The sequence below is a fragment of the Malaclemys terrapin genome, chromosome 5 (assembly GCF_027887155.1).
Source record: "Malaclemys terrapin pileata isolate rMalTer1 chromosome 5, rMalTer1.hap1, whole genome shotgun sequence".
Lineage (NCBI taxonomy): Eukaryota > Metazoa > Chordata > Testudines > Emydidae > Malaclemys > Malaclemys terrapin.
Window position 1 is genome coordinate 34424004 of NC_071509.1, and position 20519 is coordinate 34444522.

The 20519-nt window shown below is 42.4% G+C and overlaps 1 protein-coding gene across 2 annotated transcripts in view; it reads left to right on the forward strand.

Moving 5' to 3' along the window:
- The window catches only part of LOC128837774 (cytosolic beta-glucosidase-like), a 108369-nt gene that overhangs the window by 65751 nt on the left and 22099 nt on the right, over positions 1-20519 (forward strand). For both annotated transcript variants that reach the window (XM_054029280.1, XM_054029279.1), the window contains 2 exons: positions 1284-2089; positions 7139-7262. In XM_054029280.1, coding sequence (XP_053885255.1) covers positions 1284-2089; positions 7139-7262 — 930 coding nt within the window. The remainder of the gene's footprint in view (positions 1-1283; positions 2090-7138; positions 7263-20519) is intronic.

Below are 20519 nucleotides of genomic sequence, written 5' to 3' on the forward strand. Positions count from 1 at the left end.
CCATATTTTGCATATGATGCAAGACCCAGCATTCTAAGGAGGCTTTAAAAAAATCTATTTAGTTTTATTTATTTATATTTAAACAAAATTAAAAAAAAATGCCCATACAAAAGCACCAAGTGCCTGGGCAGCAACTTTAATTTACAATGACCACCCAGTTGCATAAAAATAATGATACAGGAGACACGTTAACTTAGCCAGCTGATAAAGCCCAGTAACTGAAAATCCCCATTCACCCTCCAGAAATATCCTCTCAAGCTTTGCCCCCAAAAGCCTGTCAAATAAATGCCTTTTGTTGCTTTCCCAGGTGATCAAGTTCAGGCGAGTTCAGTGGTGGGGGAAAGGTTCAGAGTGCCAGGATCCTCATAGTGAATGACAAACTGTCTGTCCCATCTCTTTTATAACCAGAGGGATCTAGTTTGAGTGCCTCTGCTGTCTGCAGCTGTGGCAGTGTCACAAGGAGGGAGTTAGTCTCTCAAGTGGGCTAGTCCCAAGCCACTTAAGTGTGGTAGCTCAAGACCAAGACCATCTAGAGACCAATAGTAACCAATGAAAAACACCAAATGTCAGATAGGCCTGACAAGATGACCAAGCTAGAGAGGGAACTGCTGCATGCTGTCCCAGCTTCAGTCTCCAGATACTTGTAAATTGTAGAATTCATTGCAATTGGCTAAACTGGAGTTGAGAAAGTCAGGGATAAAAATAGCAAGGCCCACCATCCAACATGTGGCTCACCCTACTGACCAGGTGCAAATCATAAAATGCAAACCGGTTACAACGTGCCTTGATCTTGGTGAATATTGCTTGCTTTTTAGTGGCTGTACAGTTCTCTGGGAGAAAAATCCCTCCATTAGACCTAGCTTTGGTATTGATCAAACTATACATTGGGAGTACACTTTTCAAAAGAGCTCAGCTCCCACATTTAGGGCCAGACTTTTGAGAGCTTAGCTCCCATTCAGCCACTAAATGAAGAGACCAAATTTTCAAATGTGATAAGCATCCAGCAGCTCCCACTGTTCTCAGTGGAAGCTCCTGTGCACTGATTACTTCTGAAAACATGGCCCCTTTTGGTGCCTAAATAGCTGCAGTTGGGTGCACACAACTTCTGAAAATCTGTCCCTACCGTTTTAAAATAGATTTAGCATACACCTTTGAGATGATACATAATACAGAGACAGAGAAAAACAATGCTGTGGTAATAACATTATTATTTGTAAGTGAGGTTTCTGCATTTTTAAGGTAATAAAATATGAACCCAACCTTTTTTCTTTTAACTTTTTCAGGAGTTGATTACTATGACAAGATTATTGATGACCTGTTGGCAAATGGCATTGTGCCCATGGTGACATTATATCACTTTGATTTACCTCAACATTTAGAAGATCAAGGTGGCTGGAGCTCTGATGCAATCACTGAGGTCTTTGACAACTATGCACAGTTTTGCTTCAGAACATTTGGAAACCGAGTGAAACTGTGGGTCACTATTAATGAGCCTTATGTTGTTGCTAAAGATGGCTATGAAAAAGGCATTGTGGCTCCAGGAATAATGGAACCTGGTATTGGAGCTTATCGGACAGCTCATAACATGATAAAGGCTCATGCTAAAGCCTGGCACAGTTATGATTTGTTATTTAGAAAAAAGCAACACGGGCTTGTGTCTATAGCTCTAAACTCAGATTGGGCAGAACCCCTAGATTCAACTTGTCTGGCAGACCAAGAAGCTACTAAAAGATATATGGCTTTTTGCTTAGACTGGTTTGCTGAACCCATATTTATTAGTGGTGACTATCCAGCCATCATGAAATCCCAGATCTCTGTAATGAGTACAAAGCAAGGCTACCTATCATCAAGGCTTCCAGAATTTACTGAGGAAGAAAAGAAGATGATCAAGGGAACTGCTGACTTTTTTGCCCTAAATTATTATACTACTCGCAAAGTAAAGCACCAAGAAAATACACGCAGTGAACCAAGTGTTTCTGGGGACAGAGAAGCTGAACAAATAATGGACCATTCCTGGCCTTTTGCTGCTGGCAGCTCATGGCTGGCTGTAGTTCCCTGGGGTTTACGTAGATTACTGAAATATATCAAGGTATGGCGTGAGGCTAACTTATAGACTCATAGACTCATAGACATTAAGGTCAGAAGGGACCATTATGATCATCTGGTCTGACCCCCTGCATGCTGCAGGCCGCAAGACCCTTCCCTGTACTCTACCGTTGAAGTCCCCAGTCCTGTGTTTTAGTGACTTCAATCGGCTGAGACCCTCCTGCTAGTGATCCCTGCCCCATGCTGCGGAGGAAGGCGAAAAACCTCCAGAGGCTCAGCCAATCTACCCTGGAGGAAAATTCCTTCCCGACCCCAAATATGGCGATCAGTAATACCCCGAGCATATAGGCAAGAGTCTCTAGCCTGACCCTTGTTGGCCATTATGTTGTTCATGTACCATTGCTTGGTTTTCCTTGGCTACTATGTTTTATCATTAAACCATTCCCTCCATAAACTTATCCAACTTAATCTTAAAACCAGACAGGTCCGTCGCCCCCACCGTTTCCCTCGGAAGGCCGTTCCAATATTTCACCCCTCTGACGGTCAGAAACCTTCGTCTAATTTCTAGCCTAAACTTCCCCCCGGCCAGTTTGTATCCATTCGTTCTCGTGTCCACATTAGTACTAAACTGGAATAATTCCTCTCCCTCCCTTGTATTAACCCCTCTGATATATTTAAAGATAGCAATCATATCCCCCCTCAGCCTTCGCTTTGTCAGACTAAACAACCCAAGCTCCTCTAATCTCTTTTCATACGACAGGTTTTCCATTCCTCTGATCATCTTAGTCGCCCTTCTCTGCACCCGTTCCAGTTTGAGTTCATCTTTTTTAAACATTGGAGACCAGAACTGCACACAGTACTCCAAATGAGGTCTCACCAGCGCCTTATACAACGGAAGCAGGACCTCCCTATCTCTACTAGATATACCTCGCCTAATACATCCCAAGACCGCATTGGCTTTTTTCACCGCCACGTCACATTGCCGACTCATAGTCATCCTGCGGTCCACAAGGACCCCTAGGTCCTTCTCCTCTTCCGTTACTTCTAACCAATGCGTCCCCATCTTGTAACTAAAATTGTTATTATTCGTCCCCAAGTGCATAACCTTACACTTTTTACTATTAAATTTCATCCTATTTCTAATACTCCAATTCACAAGCTCATTCAAGTCTCCCTGCAGTGTATCCCTATCCTCCTCCGAGTTTGCAACTCCTCCCACCTTCGTATCATCCGCAAACTTTATCAGCCCACTCTTGCAATCTGTCCCGAGGTCAGTTATAAATAGATTAAATAAGATGGGTCCCAAAACCGAACCTTGAGGCACTCCACTAGTAACCTCCCTCCAACCCGACAATTCACCCTTTAATACGACCCGCTGCATTCTCCCCATTAACCAATTCCCTATCCACCTCTGGATTTTCATATCGATCCCCATGTTTTTCATTTTAACCAATAGTTCCTCATGGGGTACTGTATCAAACGCTTTACTGAAATCCAGGTAAATTAGGTCCACCGCATTTCCCTTATCTAATAAGTCCGTTACTTTCTCAAAGAAGGAGATCAGATTCGTTTGGCACGATCTGCCCTTCGTAAAACCATGCTGTAATTTATCGCATTTGCCATTAACTTCAAGGTCCTCAACTAGTTTCTCTTTCAGAATCTTCTCCAGCACCTTGCACACTACTGATGTTAAACTAACAGGCCTATAGTTACCCGGGTCACTTTTTTTCCCTTTCTTGAAAATAGGAACCACATTGGCTATTCTCCAGTCTAACGGGACTACCCCCGAGTTTACAGATTCATTAAATATAGTCGCTAATGGGCCTGCTATTTCCCGCGCCAATTCCTTCAATATTCTCGGATGAAGATCGTCCGGTCCACCCGACTTAGTCCCATTAAGGCGTTCTAGTTTTGTTTCTACCTCGGATGCGGTAATCCCCCATCCCGAATCCCCCTCTGTAACGGTGCTAGTATCCCTAATACCTTCATTGGCCTCATTAAACACCGATGCAAAATATTCATTGAGATATTGCGCCATGCCTAGATTATCTTTAATCTCCTCTCCGGCTATAGTCTTCAGCGGTCCCACTTCTTCTTTCTTTGCTTTCTTCCTATTTATATGGCTGTAAAACCTCTTGCTATTACTTTTAATTCCCCTCGCTAAGTCCAACTCTTCCTGGCCTTTGGCCTTTCTCACTCTATCTCTACATTCTCTAACTTCGCTAAGGTAAGTTTCCTTACTGATCCCTCCCCTCTTCCACTCTTTGTACGCTTTCTGTTTTTTCCTAATCGCCCCTTTCAGCCGGTCGCTCATCCAGCTCGGTCTAAGTCTCTTGCTTAGTAATCTTTTTCCCTTTTTGGGGATACAGGCCTCTGACAGCTCTTGCATCTTTAACTTAAAGTAATCCCAGGCTTCTTCTGCCTTTAGGTCCCTTAATACGTTTGCCCAATCCACTTCCCTTACCAGTCCCCTTAATTTGTTAAAATTGGCCTTTTTAAAATTATAAACCCTAGTCTTTGACTTAATTCTGGTACTCTTTCCATTTAGTTTAAAGCGAATTAGCTCATGATCACTGGAGCCCAAGTTGTCCCCCACTACCACTTCCTCAACAAGGTCCTCACTACTTACCAGAATCAAATCTAAAATGGCCTCCCCCCTCGTCGGCTCAGCTACCACTTGATAAAGGAATTGATCCGCAAGCACATCTAGGAACATCTGAGCCCTATTATTGCTACTAGCGTTTGTTCCCCAATCGATATCCGGGAAGTTAAAGTCCCCCATAATTACACAGTTTCTATTAGTATTTACCTCCCTTAATACATTAAACAATTCCTTATCCATATCCTGGGTCGATCCCGGCGGTCTATAGCACACCCCAAGCACTATCCCCGGAGAGGCTCTAGTAGTACTTTTACCCAGCTTGAGTATCGCCCAGACGGACTCTGTATTATCTATTCCATCCACTATTATTTCTTCACAGCTTAATTCACTATTGACATACAATGCCACCCCCCCCCCCTTTACCTTTATCCCGGTCTTTCCTAAACAGCGCATACCCCTCCATACCTGCGTTCCAGTCGTGACTGCCATTCCACCACGTTTCAGTTATTCCTACGATATCCGGTTTCAATTCTCGGACCAAGAGCTCCAATTCCTCCATTTTATTACCTAGGCTTCTCGCATTGGTGTACAAACAGCCTAATATATGTTGTTTAGCCTGTCTCCCATTACTAGCACTGTATGTTGCGCTCCTCTTTGTGTTCGTCCCCCCTGTCCCTCCTATGTCCAATCTCATTTCCCCGGCTATGTCTCCTCTTATTACACTCAGCTTTTCAATACCGGAAACTGGCGTGGAGATTAACTGTGCATCTCCCAACCATCTCCCCAAACTTCCTAGTTTAAAGCTCTTTTGATAAGATGAGCCAGCCTCCCTCCCAGAAGTCTATTTCCTTCCCTACTCAGGTGAAGCCCATCCCGCGAGAACAGGTGTCTGTCCCCGAAAGCCTCCCAGTGGCCATACATCCCAAAGCCCTCCTTATAGCACCACTCCCTTAGCCAACTATTTATCCTCGCAATCCTATCAGCCCTTTGCTGCCCTTCCCTCGGAACAGGCAGAATCCCACTAAAGATAACCTGAGCCTCTATCTCCTTGAGAGTCTTCCCTAGCCTGGCATAATCTCCCTTGATTCTCTCTAACGAGAACCTAGCCGTGTCATTCGTTCCCACATGAAGGATTATCAAGGGGTTCTTACCTGCTCCTTTCAGGATCCTTTTCAACCGCAGGTCCACATCGCGTATCTTTGCGCCCGGTAGACAGCACACCCTTCTGTTCTCCGGGTCCGCCCTGGTCACAGGCCTGTCCAATCTCCTCAGTAAAGAGTCTCCAATTACATACACCTGCCGTCGCCTGGCAACAGTGCGATCTAGTAATCTAGTCTCCGATCCCTCTAGTCCTGACCTGTGTCTGCTCCTATCTTCCCTTATGCTCCCCCTTATGCCTTCCTGTATCCTCTGGTGGCCCATAATTGGTGCTGTCTCCATCAACTCCTCCCCCCTCTCTCTCGGACTAGCCGCTCTTCTCTTCTTCCTCACCCTCCCACCTTCAGTCATCACCTGCTGCCCCTCTACCTCGTTCTCCAAACACTCAAACCTATTCCTGAGTTCTATTCCCCCCTCACTGGCCCTCCTTTTCCTTGGCCTACTTCTCACAGTCACATGCCTCCACTTCCCTGGATCTCCTCCTTCCATTCCCCTCTCGCTGTCATCTACTACTGCCTCCTCCTGCACCCTAGAGCCTTCCCCTTCAGCCCCGCCTTGCCCATCCTCCATCAGCTGCTCAAACCCCCGCCTAAACTCCACCAGGGTCTCTACCTGCATCTCCAGCCCCTTAATCTTTTCCTCCAGTAACGCTATAAGGCGACACTTCATACACACATCCAGATTTTTAGTTAGCTAACCACCACCAAGGAAAAGGATTTGTACAGTGCAATATGGGTGACTTAGTTATTGGGAGGCACACACATGCGGTAGCAAAAGGCACCATGCAAGAGTGTAAACAAGTTGACTTGGGATTCTTTGTTTCATTTTTGCATCATAACCACTGAGAGCGTTGAAGACTTTGAGGTTTTTTTTTGTTGCTATTATACTTGAAAACTCATATTGAGCCTGAGTTACAATTTGAAATGATACGTGAGTGTTTTATCATCTGTTGAACTTCAGAAATGATCTTTTGGATACCAGCAGTCAGGTTTTCCTGGCATGCAACTCATTGCTGACAGTGGGACATGCTGTGACTGCTAGTATCAAAGGGTTAAGGAGCAGTGACACTACGCAGATGCTAATGCAGGAAAGATATTTTTGTATTCTTATTAAAATAAGTCATTTCACTGTCTTCATGGATATTTGCACAGTTTTGCTTTTCCACTGTTAGTCATGAAAGGTCAGCACATGGAAAATTAAGTTAATAGGGTCAGTACAATTTGATGAAAACTAGTTTTGGGTTGTAGCTTACAGAAGATAGAGGCTAATGCACCTGATTTTATGGGTTTTCTTACATCTGTTCTGAATAAAACTTCTGCTCTCTTGTTCTAGGATACATATAATAATCCTATAATTTACATCACTGAGAATGGGTTTTCCCAGAGTGACCCTGCTCCACTTGATGACACTCAGCGCTGGAAGTATTTCAGGCTGACATTACAAGAAATTTTAAAAGGTACATTTTTAAATGATGAAAGATCAATTGTGCAAACTTAATATAATTTTCCTGTGTGCCTATTTGCATTCAGCAATGGCCATTGATTCTTGAAGCTAAAACTCGTGTAAATCAGAGTAAAGTAATGTGATTAGAAAAAAATGTTTGGCAGAAAGGAAGGCAGAATATTTAGCAGAAAGGTAACTTTAATCCTACTTCACAATCTTGGAATGGAATCAAATGAAAATGTTCAGCACTGTGTATTTTGGAATTGTACTCTTTTGATATCTTCATAAAGCAAAAATGGTGGATTTTCTATTTTCTACTTTTTTATGGCCTGCCTTGTTTAAAAAAAATGCACTTTCAAAACTGCACATTCTAGGGCCAGCTTTGCTCAATTTCCACAGCACCCACAACTGGGGGAGAGAGATTTAAAACTGCTCAGCAGCCAGCAGCTCTCATTGCAAAGAATGGGAATTGCTGCATGCTGGGTACTTTTGAAAATCTGGCCCTTAGATCTAATATATATTCTTTGTTATAGAATATGATCCTGTTGCATATAGCTTAAGGAAGACTGCATGCAATTAGCTCCATGCAGTGTTCGGAATGTTCACACAGTGAAATTCACTCCAGTGCAGAGCTAATGCATCATATCAGTTCTGCTTCAGCCCTTAGGAGGGGATTTTCAAAAGTGCTCAATATTGGCATAGCTCTGCTCGTATTTGTGCCATTATTCTCCTCCCCACTCCCTGCCCACTCCAAATCTCAATTTGATCTGACCCTCCTGACTCAACAGGACAGGGCTTGGCTTCTGCTGAGACTTCTGGAGAGGTTGTAAAGAGATACACAGTAATAACATTTAGCTCTCTTACATTGTAAGCTGTTTGGGGTTAGGACTGTCTTTCACTGTGGGCTCAATCCAGCAGAGCACTTTGGCCCAGATCCCCGGATGTATGTAGGCTCCTTACTCCCATTCAGATCAGTGGAAGTTAGGCACCTAAATACCTTGAGGATTTGGGTCTAAGCATGTGTGTAGTCCAACTTAAATCAATGGGACTACTCTTAAGAACATAGGAACGGCCATACTAGGTCAGACCAAAGGTCCATCTCGCCCAGTATCCTGTCTTCCGACAGTGGCCAATGCCAGGTGCCCCAGAGGGAATGAACAAAACAGATAATCATCAAGTGATCCATCCCCTGTCGCCCATTCCCAGCTTCTGGCAAACAGAGGCTAGGGATACCATCCTTGCCCATCCTGGTTAATAGCCATTGACGGACCTATCCTGCATATTTTATCTAGCTCTTTTTTGAACTCTGTTATAGACTTCACAACATCTTCTGGCAAGGAGTTCCACATGTTGACTGTACGTTGTGTGAAAAAATACTTCCTTTTATTTATTTTAAACCTGCTGCCTATTAATTTCATTTGGTGACCCCTAGTTCTTGTGTTATGGGAAGGAATAAATAACACTTCCTTGTTTACTTTCTCCATATCAGTCATGATTTTATAGACCTCTAATGATTTTTCTTAATTATTCCCAATATTCTGTTCATTTTTTTGACTGCTGCTGCATATTGAGCGGATGTTTTCAGAGAACTATCCACAATGACTCCAAGATCTCTTTCTTGAGTGGTAACAGCTAATTTAGACCCCATCATTTTATATGTATAATTGGGATTATGTTTTCCAATGTGCATTATTTTGCATTTATCAACACTGAATTTCATCTGCCATTTTGTTGCCCAGTCACCCAGTTTTGAGAGATCTTATTGTAGCGCTTCGCAGTCTGACTGGGACTTAACTGTCTTGAGTAGTTTTGTATCATCTGCAAATTTTGCCACCTCACTGTTTACCCCTTTCTGCAGATCATTTATGAATATGTTAAATAGGACTGGACCCAGTACAGACCCCTGGAGGACACCACTATTTACTTCTCTCCATTCTGAAAACCGACCATTTATTCCTAGCCTTTGTTTCCTATCTTTTAACCAGTTACCAATCCACGAGAGCACTTTCCCTCTTATCCCATGACTGCTTACTTTGCTTAAGAGCCTTGTCAAAGGCTTTCTGAAAATCTAAACACACTAAATCCAGTGGATCCCCTTGTCCACATGCTTGTTGATCCCCTCAAAGAATTCTAGTAGATTGGTGAGGCATGATTCCCTTTACAAAAACCATGTTGACTATTCCCCAACAAATTATGTTCATCTATGTGTCTGACAATATTGTTCTTTACTACAGTTTCTATCAGTTTGCCCAGTACTGAAGTCAGGCTTACCAGCCTGTAAATGTTGGGGTCAACTCTGGAGCCCTTTTTAAAAATTGGCATCACATTAGCTATCCTCCAGTCATTTGGTACAGAAACTGATTTAAATGATAGGTTACTGACTACAGTTAGTAGTCCTGCAATTTCACATTTGAGTTCCTTCAGAACTCTTGGGTGAATACCATCTGGTCCTGGTGACTTATTACTGTTTAGTTTATCAATTTGTTCCAAAACCTCCTCTAATGACACCTCAATCTGGGACAGTTCCTCAGATTTGTCACCTAAAAAAAAAGTCTCAGGTTTGGGAATCTCTCTCACATCCTCAACTGTGAAGACTGATGCAAATACTTCATTTAGTTTCTCTGCAATGGCCTTATCATACTACCTTGAGTGCTTCTTTAGCATCTCTATCGTCCAGTGGCCCCACTGGTTGTTTAGCAGGCTTCCTGCTTCTGATGTTCTTAAAAAAAAAAAAAAAAAATCCTATTACTTTTTGAGTCTTTGGTTAGATGTATTTCAAAAAAATTTTTTTTTTGGCCTTCCTGATTATATTTTTACACTTCATTTGCCTGAGTTTATGTTCCTTTCTATTTTCCTCACTAGGATTTAACTTCTACTTTTTAAAGGATGCCTTTTTGCCTCTCACTGCTTCTTTTACTTTATTGTTTAGCCATGGTGGCTCTTTTTTGATTCTCTTACTATGTTTTTTTAATGTGGGGTATACATTTAAGTTGAGTCTCTATTGTGGTGTATTTAAAAAGTTTCTATGCAACTTGCAGGGATTTTACTTTTGGTGTTGTACCTTTTAATTTCTGTTTAACTTCCTCATTTTTGTGTAGTTCCCCTTTCTGAAATTAAATGCTACAGTGTCGGACTGCTGTGGTATTTTCCTTGCCACAGGAATGTTAAATTTAACTATATTATGGTCACTATTACCAAGCTGTCCAGCTATATTCACCTCGTGACCCTGATCTAGTGCTCCATTTAGGACTAAATCAAAAATTGCCTCTCCTCTTGTGGGTTTCAGAACTAGCTGCTCCAAGAAACAGTCATTTAAGGTGTCAAGAAACTTTATCTCTGCATCCCGTCCTGAGGTGATATGTACCCAGTCAATATGGGGATAGTTGAAAATCCCCATTATTATTGAGTTTTTTATTTTAATAGCCTCTCTAATCTCCCTGAGCATTTCACAGTCACTATCACCATCCTGGTCAGGTGGTCGGTAATATATCCCTACTACTATATTCTTATGATTAAATCATGGAATTACTGTCCATAGAGATTCTATGGTACAGTTGGGTTCATTCAAGATTTTTACTTCATTTGATTTTACGCTTTCTTTCACATATAGTGCCACTCCCCAACCAGCACAACCTGTTCTATCCTTCCAATATATTTTGTACCCTGGTATTACTGTGTCCCATTGATTATTCTCATTCCACCAAGTTTTGTGATGCCTATTATATCAATATCCTCATTTAATATGAGGCACTCTAGTTCACCCATCTTATTATTTAGACTTCTAGCATTGGTATATAAGCACTTTAAAAACTTGTCACTTTTTAGCTGTCTCCCATTACATGATGTAATTGAATTAGACTTTTTTTCATTTGACTGTTTCTCATCAGATCCTACTTGTATTTTATCTTCCATTCTCTCCTCCTTAGTAGGACACAGAGAATCTCCATTAGTAGATCCTTCCCTAAGGGATGTCTCTGTCTGAACCACATGCTCCTCCACACCTGTCGGCTTTCCCCCAGCCCTTAGTTTAAAAACTGCTTTATGACCTTTTAAATTTAAAGTGCCAGCAATCTAGTTCCATTTTGGTTTAGGTGGAGCCCATCTTCCTGTATAGGCTCCCCTGTTTCCCAAAAGTTTCCCCAGTTCCTAATAAATCTAAACCCCTCCTCCCTACACAATTGTCTCATCCACGCATTGAGACCCTGCAGTTCTGCCTGTCTAACTGGCCCTGCATGTGGAACTGGAAGCATTTCAGAGAATGCTACCATGGAGATCCTGGACTTCAATCTCTTACCTAGCAGCCTAAATTTGGCCTCTGGGACCTCTCTTCTATCCTTCCTTATGTCATTGGTACCTACATGTACCGTGACCACCGGCTCCTCCCCAGCACTACACATAAGTCTATCTAGATATCTCGAGAGATCCGCAACCTTCGCACCAGGCAGGCAAGTCACCATGTGGTTCTCCCGGTCATCACAAACCCAGCTATTTATGTTTCTAATGATCAACTCGCCCATTACTAATACCTGTCTCTTCCTAATAACTGGAGTTCTCTCCCCTGGAGAGGTATCTTCAGTGCGAGAGGATACCACAACATCATCTGGAAGGAGGGTCCCAACTATGGGATTGTTTCCTTCTGCTCCAGTTGGATGTTCTTCTTCCATGAGGCTTTCATCCTCCTCAACAGCACAGAGGCTGTCAGACCAGGGGTGGGACCATTCTACTGTGTCCTGGAAAGTCTCATCTATGTACCTCTCTGTCTCCCTTAGCTCCTCCAGCTCAGCCAGCCTGGTCTCCAAAGCTCGTATATGGTCTCTGAGGGCCAGGAGCTCCTTGCACCAAATGCACACATACGCCACCTGCCCATAGAGCAGGTAATCATACATGCTGCATTGGGTGCAATAAACTGGGTAGCCCCCAGTCTGTTGCTGGACTTCTGCCTGCATTATCTTTTTACTCCTGCAGCTTATTTCTTTGTTTTTGTTTTGTTTTTATCAGGGGGTGTTTTTTTGGGGTGTTTAAGTTTAAAGAAATTTAAGGAATGTTAAGTGTGGCTAGCCCCCCACTCTCCCACTCCCCCCTATCAATTCCCTTGCAAAGCTCCCCTGTTAGCTGCTCCTGTGTGCTAGCTCCTCTGGTCACTTAGGAGTGGGCTTTCTAAAGCCCCGTTCTTCCTGAGTAGCCCTGCCTCCTGGTTAAGGGTTGATGGGTGCTAAAGGGCTTAGGGATCAAAGCCTCATTAAGAAGTTGTCAGCTCTCAGCCTTGCCTAGCAGACTGCTAAGCTCAGCACCCTTACTCTCAGCACACAGTTCCCCAAACAAACAGAATACACAGTATATTTCAGTCCAGCAGCAAGCACACCACAACAAACACAAACACACACACACCAGACAATAAACTTATCCCAAGGGTCACATAACTGCTCCTCCTTCATCTGGAGAAGTCCCTCACAAAACTCCCCTATTAGCCGCTCCTGTTCACTAGCTCCTCTCATATGCTTAAAGTTATTGTCATGGGGTTTTGTAGCCAAGGGCAGCAATACTCCAGGCTATTTCACCCAGTGGCAAGAGTCAGTGGCTGCCTTGCCTAGTGGCTAGCATGGGTGGAAGTGTTGTCCAAAGGTGAGAGCCATCTTGCCTAGTGGCTAGAATCAGTGGCAAGATCACTCCACAACTGTGGCCATCTTACCTAGCAGCAGGATCAGAGGCAAAGTCACCCAAAGGCAAAAGTCTGTTGGTGCCTCGCCTAGCAGCTAGAGTCAGTGGTAATGTCACCCCCAGTGAGAGTCTGTGGCTGCCTTGCCTACTGGCTAGGATCAGTGGCAGTCACCCAATGGTCAGAGTCTGTGACTGGGGTTGAGGAACCCAAGCCCACCCTGTTCCACTGGATTCCAAACCAGGGCCCTTCAAAATAATGGTTCCAATACATGGCCTGGGGCAGATGCCCTTATGCCGGTTCCCTGGGTCACTTCCTACCCCTGCTTCTGTTCCTCCATCTGTGCCACCCCTCTGTCTTAGTGTCCTCTTTGGAGTCCTCTTGGGTCATTCTCCAGAGTGTCTTCCCCTTTCGGCAATGGCTTGTCATCCTTGGCCGCTGCAGTTGAAAGGCCTGCGGTGACTTGACTATGCAGTGCAGTCCCAATCACTTGGAGCCCCAGCAGCTTCTCTACAGGAGGCTGCAGCACCCAACTCTTCTCCTGCTTGATACATCCAAACTGAGCTGAGTTGCTCCTTTTGAATTCTCCCTCCACTGGGAGCATGCTCTGCAGGAATGAGGGGATGTGGCTTCCTGCATCTAGAGCAACTCCTTAAGCCTCACCTCACTGTGTGGGGTTGGTATACCCATCACAGTTATGCATATGCATAAGGGCTGTGTTAAATCAATGCCTATGTTTGTTCAGTGCCAACCATGATGTATCCCATTTTGTTTGAGGGCTCTGTATAGTTCAACAATATAGATGTTAAATACAATAGAGCCCCTATTTTACAAATTAATTGGGATTGAGGAGTTCATAAAATTGAAAAGTTCATAAAACTGAGTATCTCGGAATTACACTAGCTAGATTGCATTTGCCAAATGGTGCACTGCATTGCTCCTTGTCCTTCAAACCACTGCAAGGTGATTTCCAATAAACTGAAGGCATTGGAATTTGAAGGGATGTTGACTTGTTCTCCAACATCACTTTCGTTATGTTATTTAAAAAAAATTCCCATCAGGAAAAATTGATTTCAATGGGAATTAGGCACCTAAGTACTCTGAAAATCTTACTAGGCACCTGTCTGCATCTCTAGACCCCTACATATGTTTTAAAGTCTGGCCCTTAGAAGCCTAAGTCTCATTCAAAGTCAGTGGGATTTAGGGTCATCAGTGCCTAAGTCACTTTTGAAAATGAGACTTAGGGTATGTTTACACTATGAAATTAGGTTGATTTTATAGAAGTCGAGTTTTAGAAATTGATTTTATACAGTCAATTGTGTATGTCCTCACTAAGCGCATTAAGTTGGCGGAGTGCGTCCTCACTACTGTGGCTAGCATCGACTTATGGAGTGGTGCACTGTGGGTAGCTATCCCACAGTTCCCACAGTCTCCACCACCCATTGGAATTCTGGGTTAAGCTCCCAATGCCTGATGGGGCAAAAACATTGTCACGGGTGGTTTGGGTATATGTCATCAGTCGCCCCTCCCTCCGTGAAAGCAACGGCAGACAATCGTTTTGCGCCAGACACCAGGGCGATTAAAAGAGCACAGCAAGGTGCGCTGCGCAGCAGAGAGGCTTTGAAAATCAGTTTCATGACTGGCCAGGCTTTGGTGTGACAGTTGTGTGTGTTTCTCCTTGATGCAAACCCATCCCCTTTGTTGATTTTAATTCCCTGTAAGCCAACCACGCTCCCCCCTTCGAAATACAGTAAATATTGTTCTGAAACCATGCATTCTTTCTTTATTAATTAAAAAAAAAATGAGATAATGGACAAGGTAGCCCAGGTAGGGTGGGGGAGGAGGGAAGGACAAGGCCACATTGCTTATTGTAGCCACACTGTTTGAATGACAGCCTTCTGATACTTAGGCCATCCTTGCAGTGGAGTGGCTGGGTGCCCGGAGCCTCCCCCCCCCCGCATTCTTGGGCGTCTGGGTGAGGAGGCTATGGAACATGGGGAGGAGAGTAGGCAGTTATACAGTGGATGCAGTGGGTGTCTGGGCTCTTGTTGGCTTTCCTGCAACTCCAACAGATGCTTGATTATGTTCGTTTGCTCCCCCATTAGCCTCAGCATCGCATCCTGCCTCCGTTCTTCGCGCTCACTTAATTCTTTCCTGGCCTCTTCCACTGAATGCCTCCATGCATTAAGCTGTGTCCTATCAGTGCAGGAGAACTGCATGAGCTCGGAAATCATGTCATTGTGAGTGCGATTTTTTCGCCTTCTAATCTGCGATAACCTCAGGGACGGAGATGATAGGGGGAGCGTAGAAACATTCTATGCTCTACAATTCTGGGGGGACTGCATGGTCACCTGTGCTGCTGAATTCACCATGCTGATCAAACAGGAAGTAAAATTCAAAAGTTCCCGGGGCTTTTCCTGTGTACCTGGCTAGTGCATTGGAGTTCAAAGTGCTGTCCAGAGCGGTCACAATGGAGCACTCTGGGATAGCTCCCGGAGGCCAATACCATCGATTTGCATCCGCACCACCCCAAATTCGACCCAGAAAAGTCGATTTTAGTGCTACTCTCCTCGCTGGGGAGGAGTACAGAAGTCGATTTTAAGAGCCCTTTAGGTCAACAGAATGGGGTTGGTTGTGTGGACTCATTCATTTTTAAATCGACCTAACGTGGCTAAATTCGACCTAACCCTGTAGTGTAGACCAGGCCTAAGGCTATTAAGTCACAGAGGTACTTTTGCAAACTTTACCCAGATAGACTAAAGAGTAAACAACAAAAGGACTGATATGCTGAAGTCCAACATTTAGGTGCCACTGAGATCCTAAAAATGTCCACTTAACTGTCACCTAACTCTGTAGGCACCTAAAATCCTTAGGTGCCAACAAGTCAGCTGGTAAAGTCTCTTGGGACTTCTGAATCTGCCAATGAGCATGTGCACAGCTAACTCAGGCACCCCTGCGCCTAGACCCATACCCAAGCCTCAATGGGTGTGACAGATTAACCCCACCTTCTGAGATGCTACCTGATGTACTGGGGTTTCACTGAGCCCCTCCTGCTCCACCAGCCTGGATTCCCTCTCTCTGTTTTGCTGAATTAGGCTCTCCGGCCTCTTGCAGCACACACGGGTAGGACTACACCCAGGTGCAGACACAGATTAAAGTAATCTCTGTGTGAGAGGATTCACTCAGCACTCACATGGGACAATAAACCCAAAATAATATTGTCTTGTGGTATAGAAAGATCTGCACAGTGCAGACTCATAAAAATTTGCCTCCCCCCTCAATGTGAAGAGAGATATGCACAACTTTTTGCCTCCCCAGTTATAAATTGCACAAACAGGATTTAATAATAAAACAAAATGTATTAACTATAAAAGGCAGATTTTAAGTGACTATAAGGGATAGCAAACAGAACAAAGCAGATTACTGAGCAAATAAAACAAAACAAAACATGCATACTAAGTTTAAGATCTTAAAGAGACTGGTTTCAAGAAGTAATTTCTCACCCTAAATGTTATTTTAGGCAAGTTGCAGAGTTTCTGTAGCTTAGAGTTCCAGTTATTTCTTCTTACAGACTGGATGCATGTCTCAGTCTGGACTCACCCCTGCCTTTCCCCTCAGGTTAGTTCCTTTGTCTCTTCAGGTATTTTCAACACTTTCTTCTGGGATAGGCAACGAAGGAGAGTCTAGATTAACCCCCTCCCCTGCTTTAAAAAGGATTTACCTGAGGCGGGAAGCCTTTGTTTTATCCCCTACAGAGGAAAAGTACCAGCAGTGTCCAAGGCGGTATTTTGTATCAGGTGATCTTATCACCTGACCTTGCAGTGTCAAAGCAACTATGAAACCAGGTTTATTTGCAATGTCCACAGGAAGGAACACCAGGCAGAGGGGAGATCCACATCTTCAAAGACTCATTGTCTTTTTCTAATGGCCCATTATGTCTGATTGCTTACTGTCTGGTGGGCGTTTCCCCAAGTACACACACAGTTGTAATTGTTACATAGTCAATATTCCTAACTTCAGATACAGAAATGATACATGCATACACATTGGATAATCAGATTTAGTAAATCATAACCTTTCCAATGATATCTTACATGAGCCATCTTGCATAAAGTATATCTTCGTTATGCCATATTCATATCATAACCATAATTCTATGAAGAGTATGCGGTGTAATGTCACAGTGGGATCCTCAAACTGGGCGTTCCCCTGCCTATCTCACCTGTGTGGCCCAAACTGGTAGGCATACTCAGAGGATGCATAAACTGAGGAGGAGATGGTGCTGCTTGCTTCCCCCCTTTATCATCTTAAGCCCAATGGTGAGAGTACCCACACAAGATGTAGGATACCTGGGTTCAATTTCTCCTTCTGCCTGAGATGGAGAAGGGATTGGCCCACCTGCCTGGAGAGTGCTCTAACCACTGGCATATAGACTACTCAGTTGGGGATTGCTCTCAGTCTCACCTGTTGAAACTGTTCCCCTTTGTATAAATAATTAGTCACTGGATCAGAGTGAAAGAGAATGATAAACTATCCCAATTGTCAGGGCACTCACTGGGGCAGTGGACAGACTCATTATTCCAGTTCTCCTGCACCCGTGAATGAAGGCAGATGAAGCCATTCAGAGTGGCAAACAAGGGAATTTGGATCTTTATTCAGCCCACTTCTTTTAGTGGTGGAAAGAGTGAGTGAGAGAGAAAGGAGAGAGAAAGGAGTGCTATAGAGACAAATTATTATGTATTTGGAAAAATCAATGTTTGAGCCAATTGGATGTTTGTTTGATAAATTGCTATCTACATTTCATACTAGTTACTTTTTGTGATGTTTTTGTGATATCCTATTTCACTGCTTGCTTTAATGAGACTTATTGTTATTCCAAAGGTCTCAAGATGATGTAAATGCAAGTGTACATAGAGAATATTACAATGTCAAAATGAAGCAAAGTCATTGCAGTTCTATGTATATACTGTTATAGTGTCAAGATAAAATGAAAAGAAACCACATTGATCAATAAAGCAAAGTATCAGAAGTGATTGGGTAAAATGCAAACAATGCATTATCTCTAATGAAGCTTTACTAATATTAAATGAAAATAACAACTGTAGTATGGTGTTATGGCTGAGAATTTGAACTCCCAAATGTCAGGGCATGTAAAGCCATGATTTCCACAATATTTGTAACTCAGACACATTGCATGTATATGTTACATCTATGCCCTAACTGTATATACATACAATATTACCTACCTTATAATTTCTGTGGGAGTCATGCCTTTACATATTTTGGTTGCTCTGTTCAAATTCTCAACCATAACAATACTTTAGTTTATTTTCATTGAAGTTGCTCTTGTTAAAAGATTTTACACAATTTTATATAATAATAAATAGCAATCTTAATTTGTAGATTTCAAAGCACTTTACAGAGCCAGGTAATTATTTCAATCTCAATTTTGTAACTGGGGAAACACAAGCAGTGAAAGTGCAAAGTAACTATCCCTAGGTCAAGGAGCAGATCAGTGGCAGAACTGGAAACAAAACCTTGGTTTCCTGATTCTGATCTAGTGCCCTAACCACTGACCTATATGTTATGTATGTGAGTATAATATATAACTGAGATATAGATATTTATATACACAACATGCATTTTAAAATAAACACTTGTTTATTTCAGAGTGTGGTGGTCCAGATATACACACTGTATTAGAATGTTTTCATCTTACTGTATTACAAATATTGAGAGGAAAAATCACATACTGCACCTGCATAATAGCTGAAAATTAAATACATATTTTTTTAACATGTGAAAAGCACTTTTCCTCAGTGAAGCAAGGTGGATGTTTACACGGCATATTTTTGGGAATTATTAGGTTTATTAGACTAGAATAATTTGCCTACGGAAGGGTAGAAGAATCCCCATTTCTGAGTCTTTGAAAATAAACCTGGCAAAGGTATTAGAATATATATAGTAGGGTGCAATCCATCACAGGTGAGGGGATAAACAAGATATTGTAAATCTTTCTTATCTTAGTTTGTATGATTATATAATTCTCTGCACAAAACAATTTGAAATATTTGAGTTGGAAAAATACCTTTTTTACTCCTTCTTCATGCTGGGATAATCAAAAACTAGACAAATGGAGTTTTGCCAAACTTTGCAAAAGAATATCTTTGGGAAGAAGAAATAAAAATAAAAAAGAGTTTCAATCTAAAGGGTAATTAAATTCTTCATATCTATAAATGCTTGAAAAGAAGGCTTACTTCTCCATACAATTTCCCTACAACAGTGTTACAATTAAATATGGTTTCTCCTGATTATCCCCTGCTGGGAGGAATTTTTTGTTGTTGCACTATTTTATTTTGTAAAAGTGAAGCCTTTAAAGATCATTTTTACGGTAATTTTATAGTCTACTCACAGTTTATGCATCCCTGGGTGTTAGTCAGCACATACGCACAATGTGAAATTGGCTGGGAGCACCACAGAACCACTGAATACTCTTTTAAAGAAAAAATTGGGTGGAAAAAATTATAGGAGAGAAATAAAATAAAGCTGCAGCAGAAGAGCTTAACAACTGGCATGAGAGGCATTTTCTGGTGTAGTGCTCAAGGGGTTAATGTGGCGTGTAAATTATGCAGCTGCATGTTACTCTAGGTCACATCCAGGAAAAGAAGAAACTGAGATGGCTGTTAAAAGCAAGGATCAGGGTCAAACATTCATCTTACGATCTTTAATGGAAAGAATGCATGGAAATTTCCCCACCCAGTTGGTATTTATTTCAGTCATTAGAAATAAGCTTCTGACTCTGGCATGTGATGTAGAGGGCACACTTTGGACTGCCTTCCCAGTGCCAACAGTTCTGCATAATGAAAAAACTGAACATTAAATAAGGCTGTTTGTAAATCATAAATCTCTTCCTTCAAAAAAGCATTGTTTGCACTGCCAAAGTTCTAGGTCTTGCCAGATTTATTGGGGTTTGGGTGACATTTGGCACAAAATGATTCAATCAAGGAACAAAGTTTGTAGAAATTAGTGGTTACAGGTGTTTTGGGGGTGCTTTGGTTAAGCAACAACAAAAAAGTTTTCAATTAAAAAAAGAAGGGGGTCAATTATAGTCCTTATAAGTCTTAATTGTTTCAATGCTTTAAAAATATAATCAAAAGATCAAGATATAGAGGTGTAATAACATACAGTACTTCGTATACTCAATTTCTTACTAAGAAACTTCGTAAGGGATGTTATGAAAAGCTTAAATATAGGTAGAGAGAGTCTACACTTATAGAGAAGTAAATTTTACCTATTCTATATGAGGAATCCCAGTAAATAGCAGGGCTGCTTGAAAAAAAGTAAATAGAGCCAGTGCCTTCAATGAAGTTCTAGTCTAGTGTAACATAATACCACCTAAATGGACTAATACAGCCAAATTAATAAGAATCCTTGTGCTACAGCAGCTGAAGCATCCATGTAATCTTCAAGGTTATCCCCATGCACAGTGCAGAAACCAGTCTAAAGATTACCGTGGAATGAATAACCATGGCAAAGTCTAGAGCCAGAGATCTATCCCAAGTGTCTTACTTACATACAGAAAGGGGGGAAAGTGCTTTTGGCTTCTGACACCAC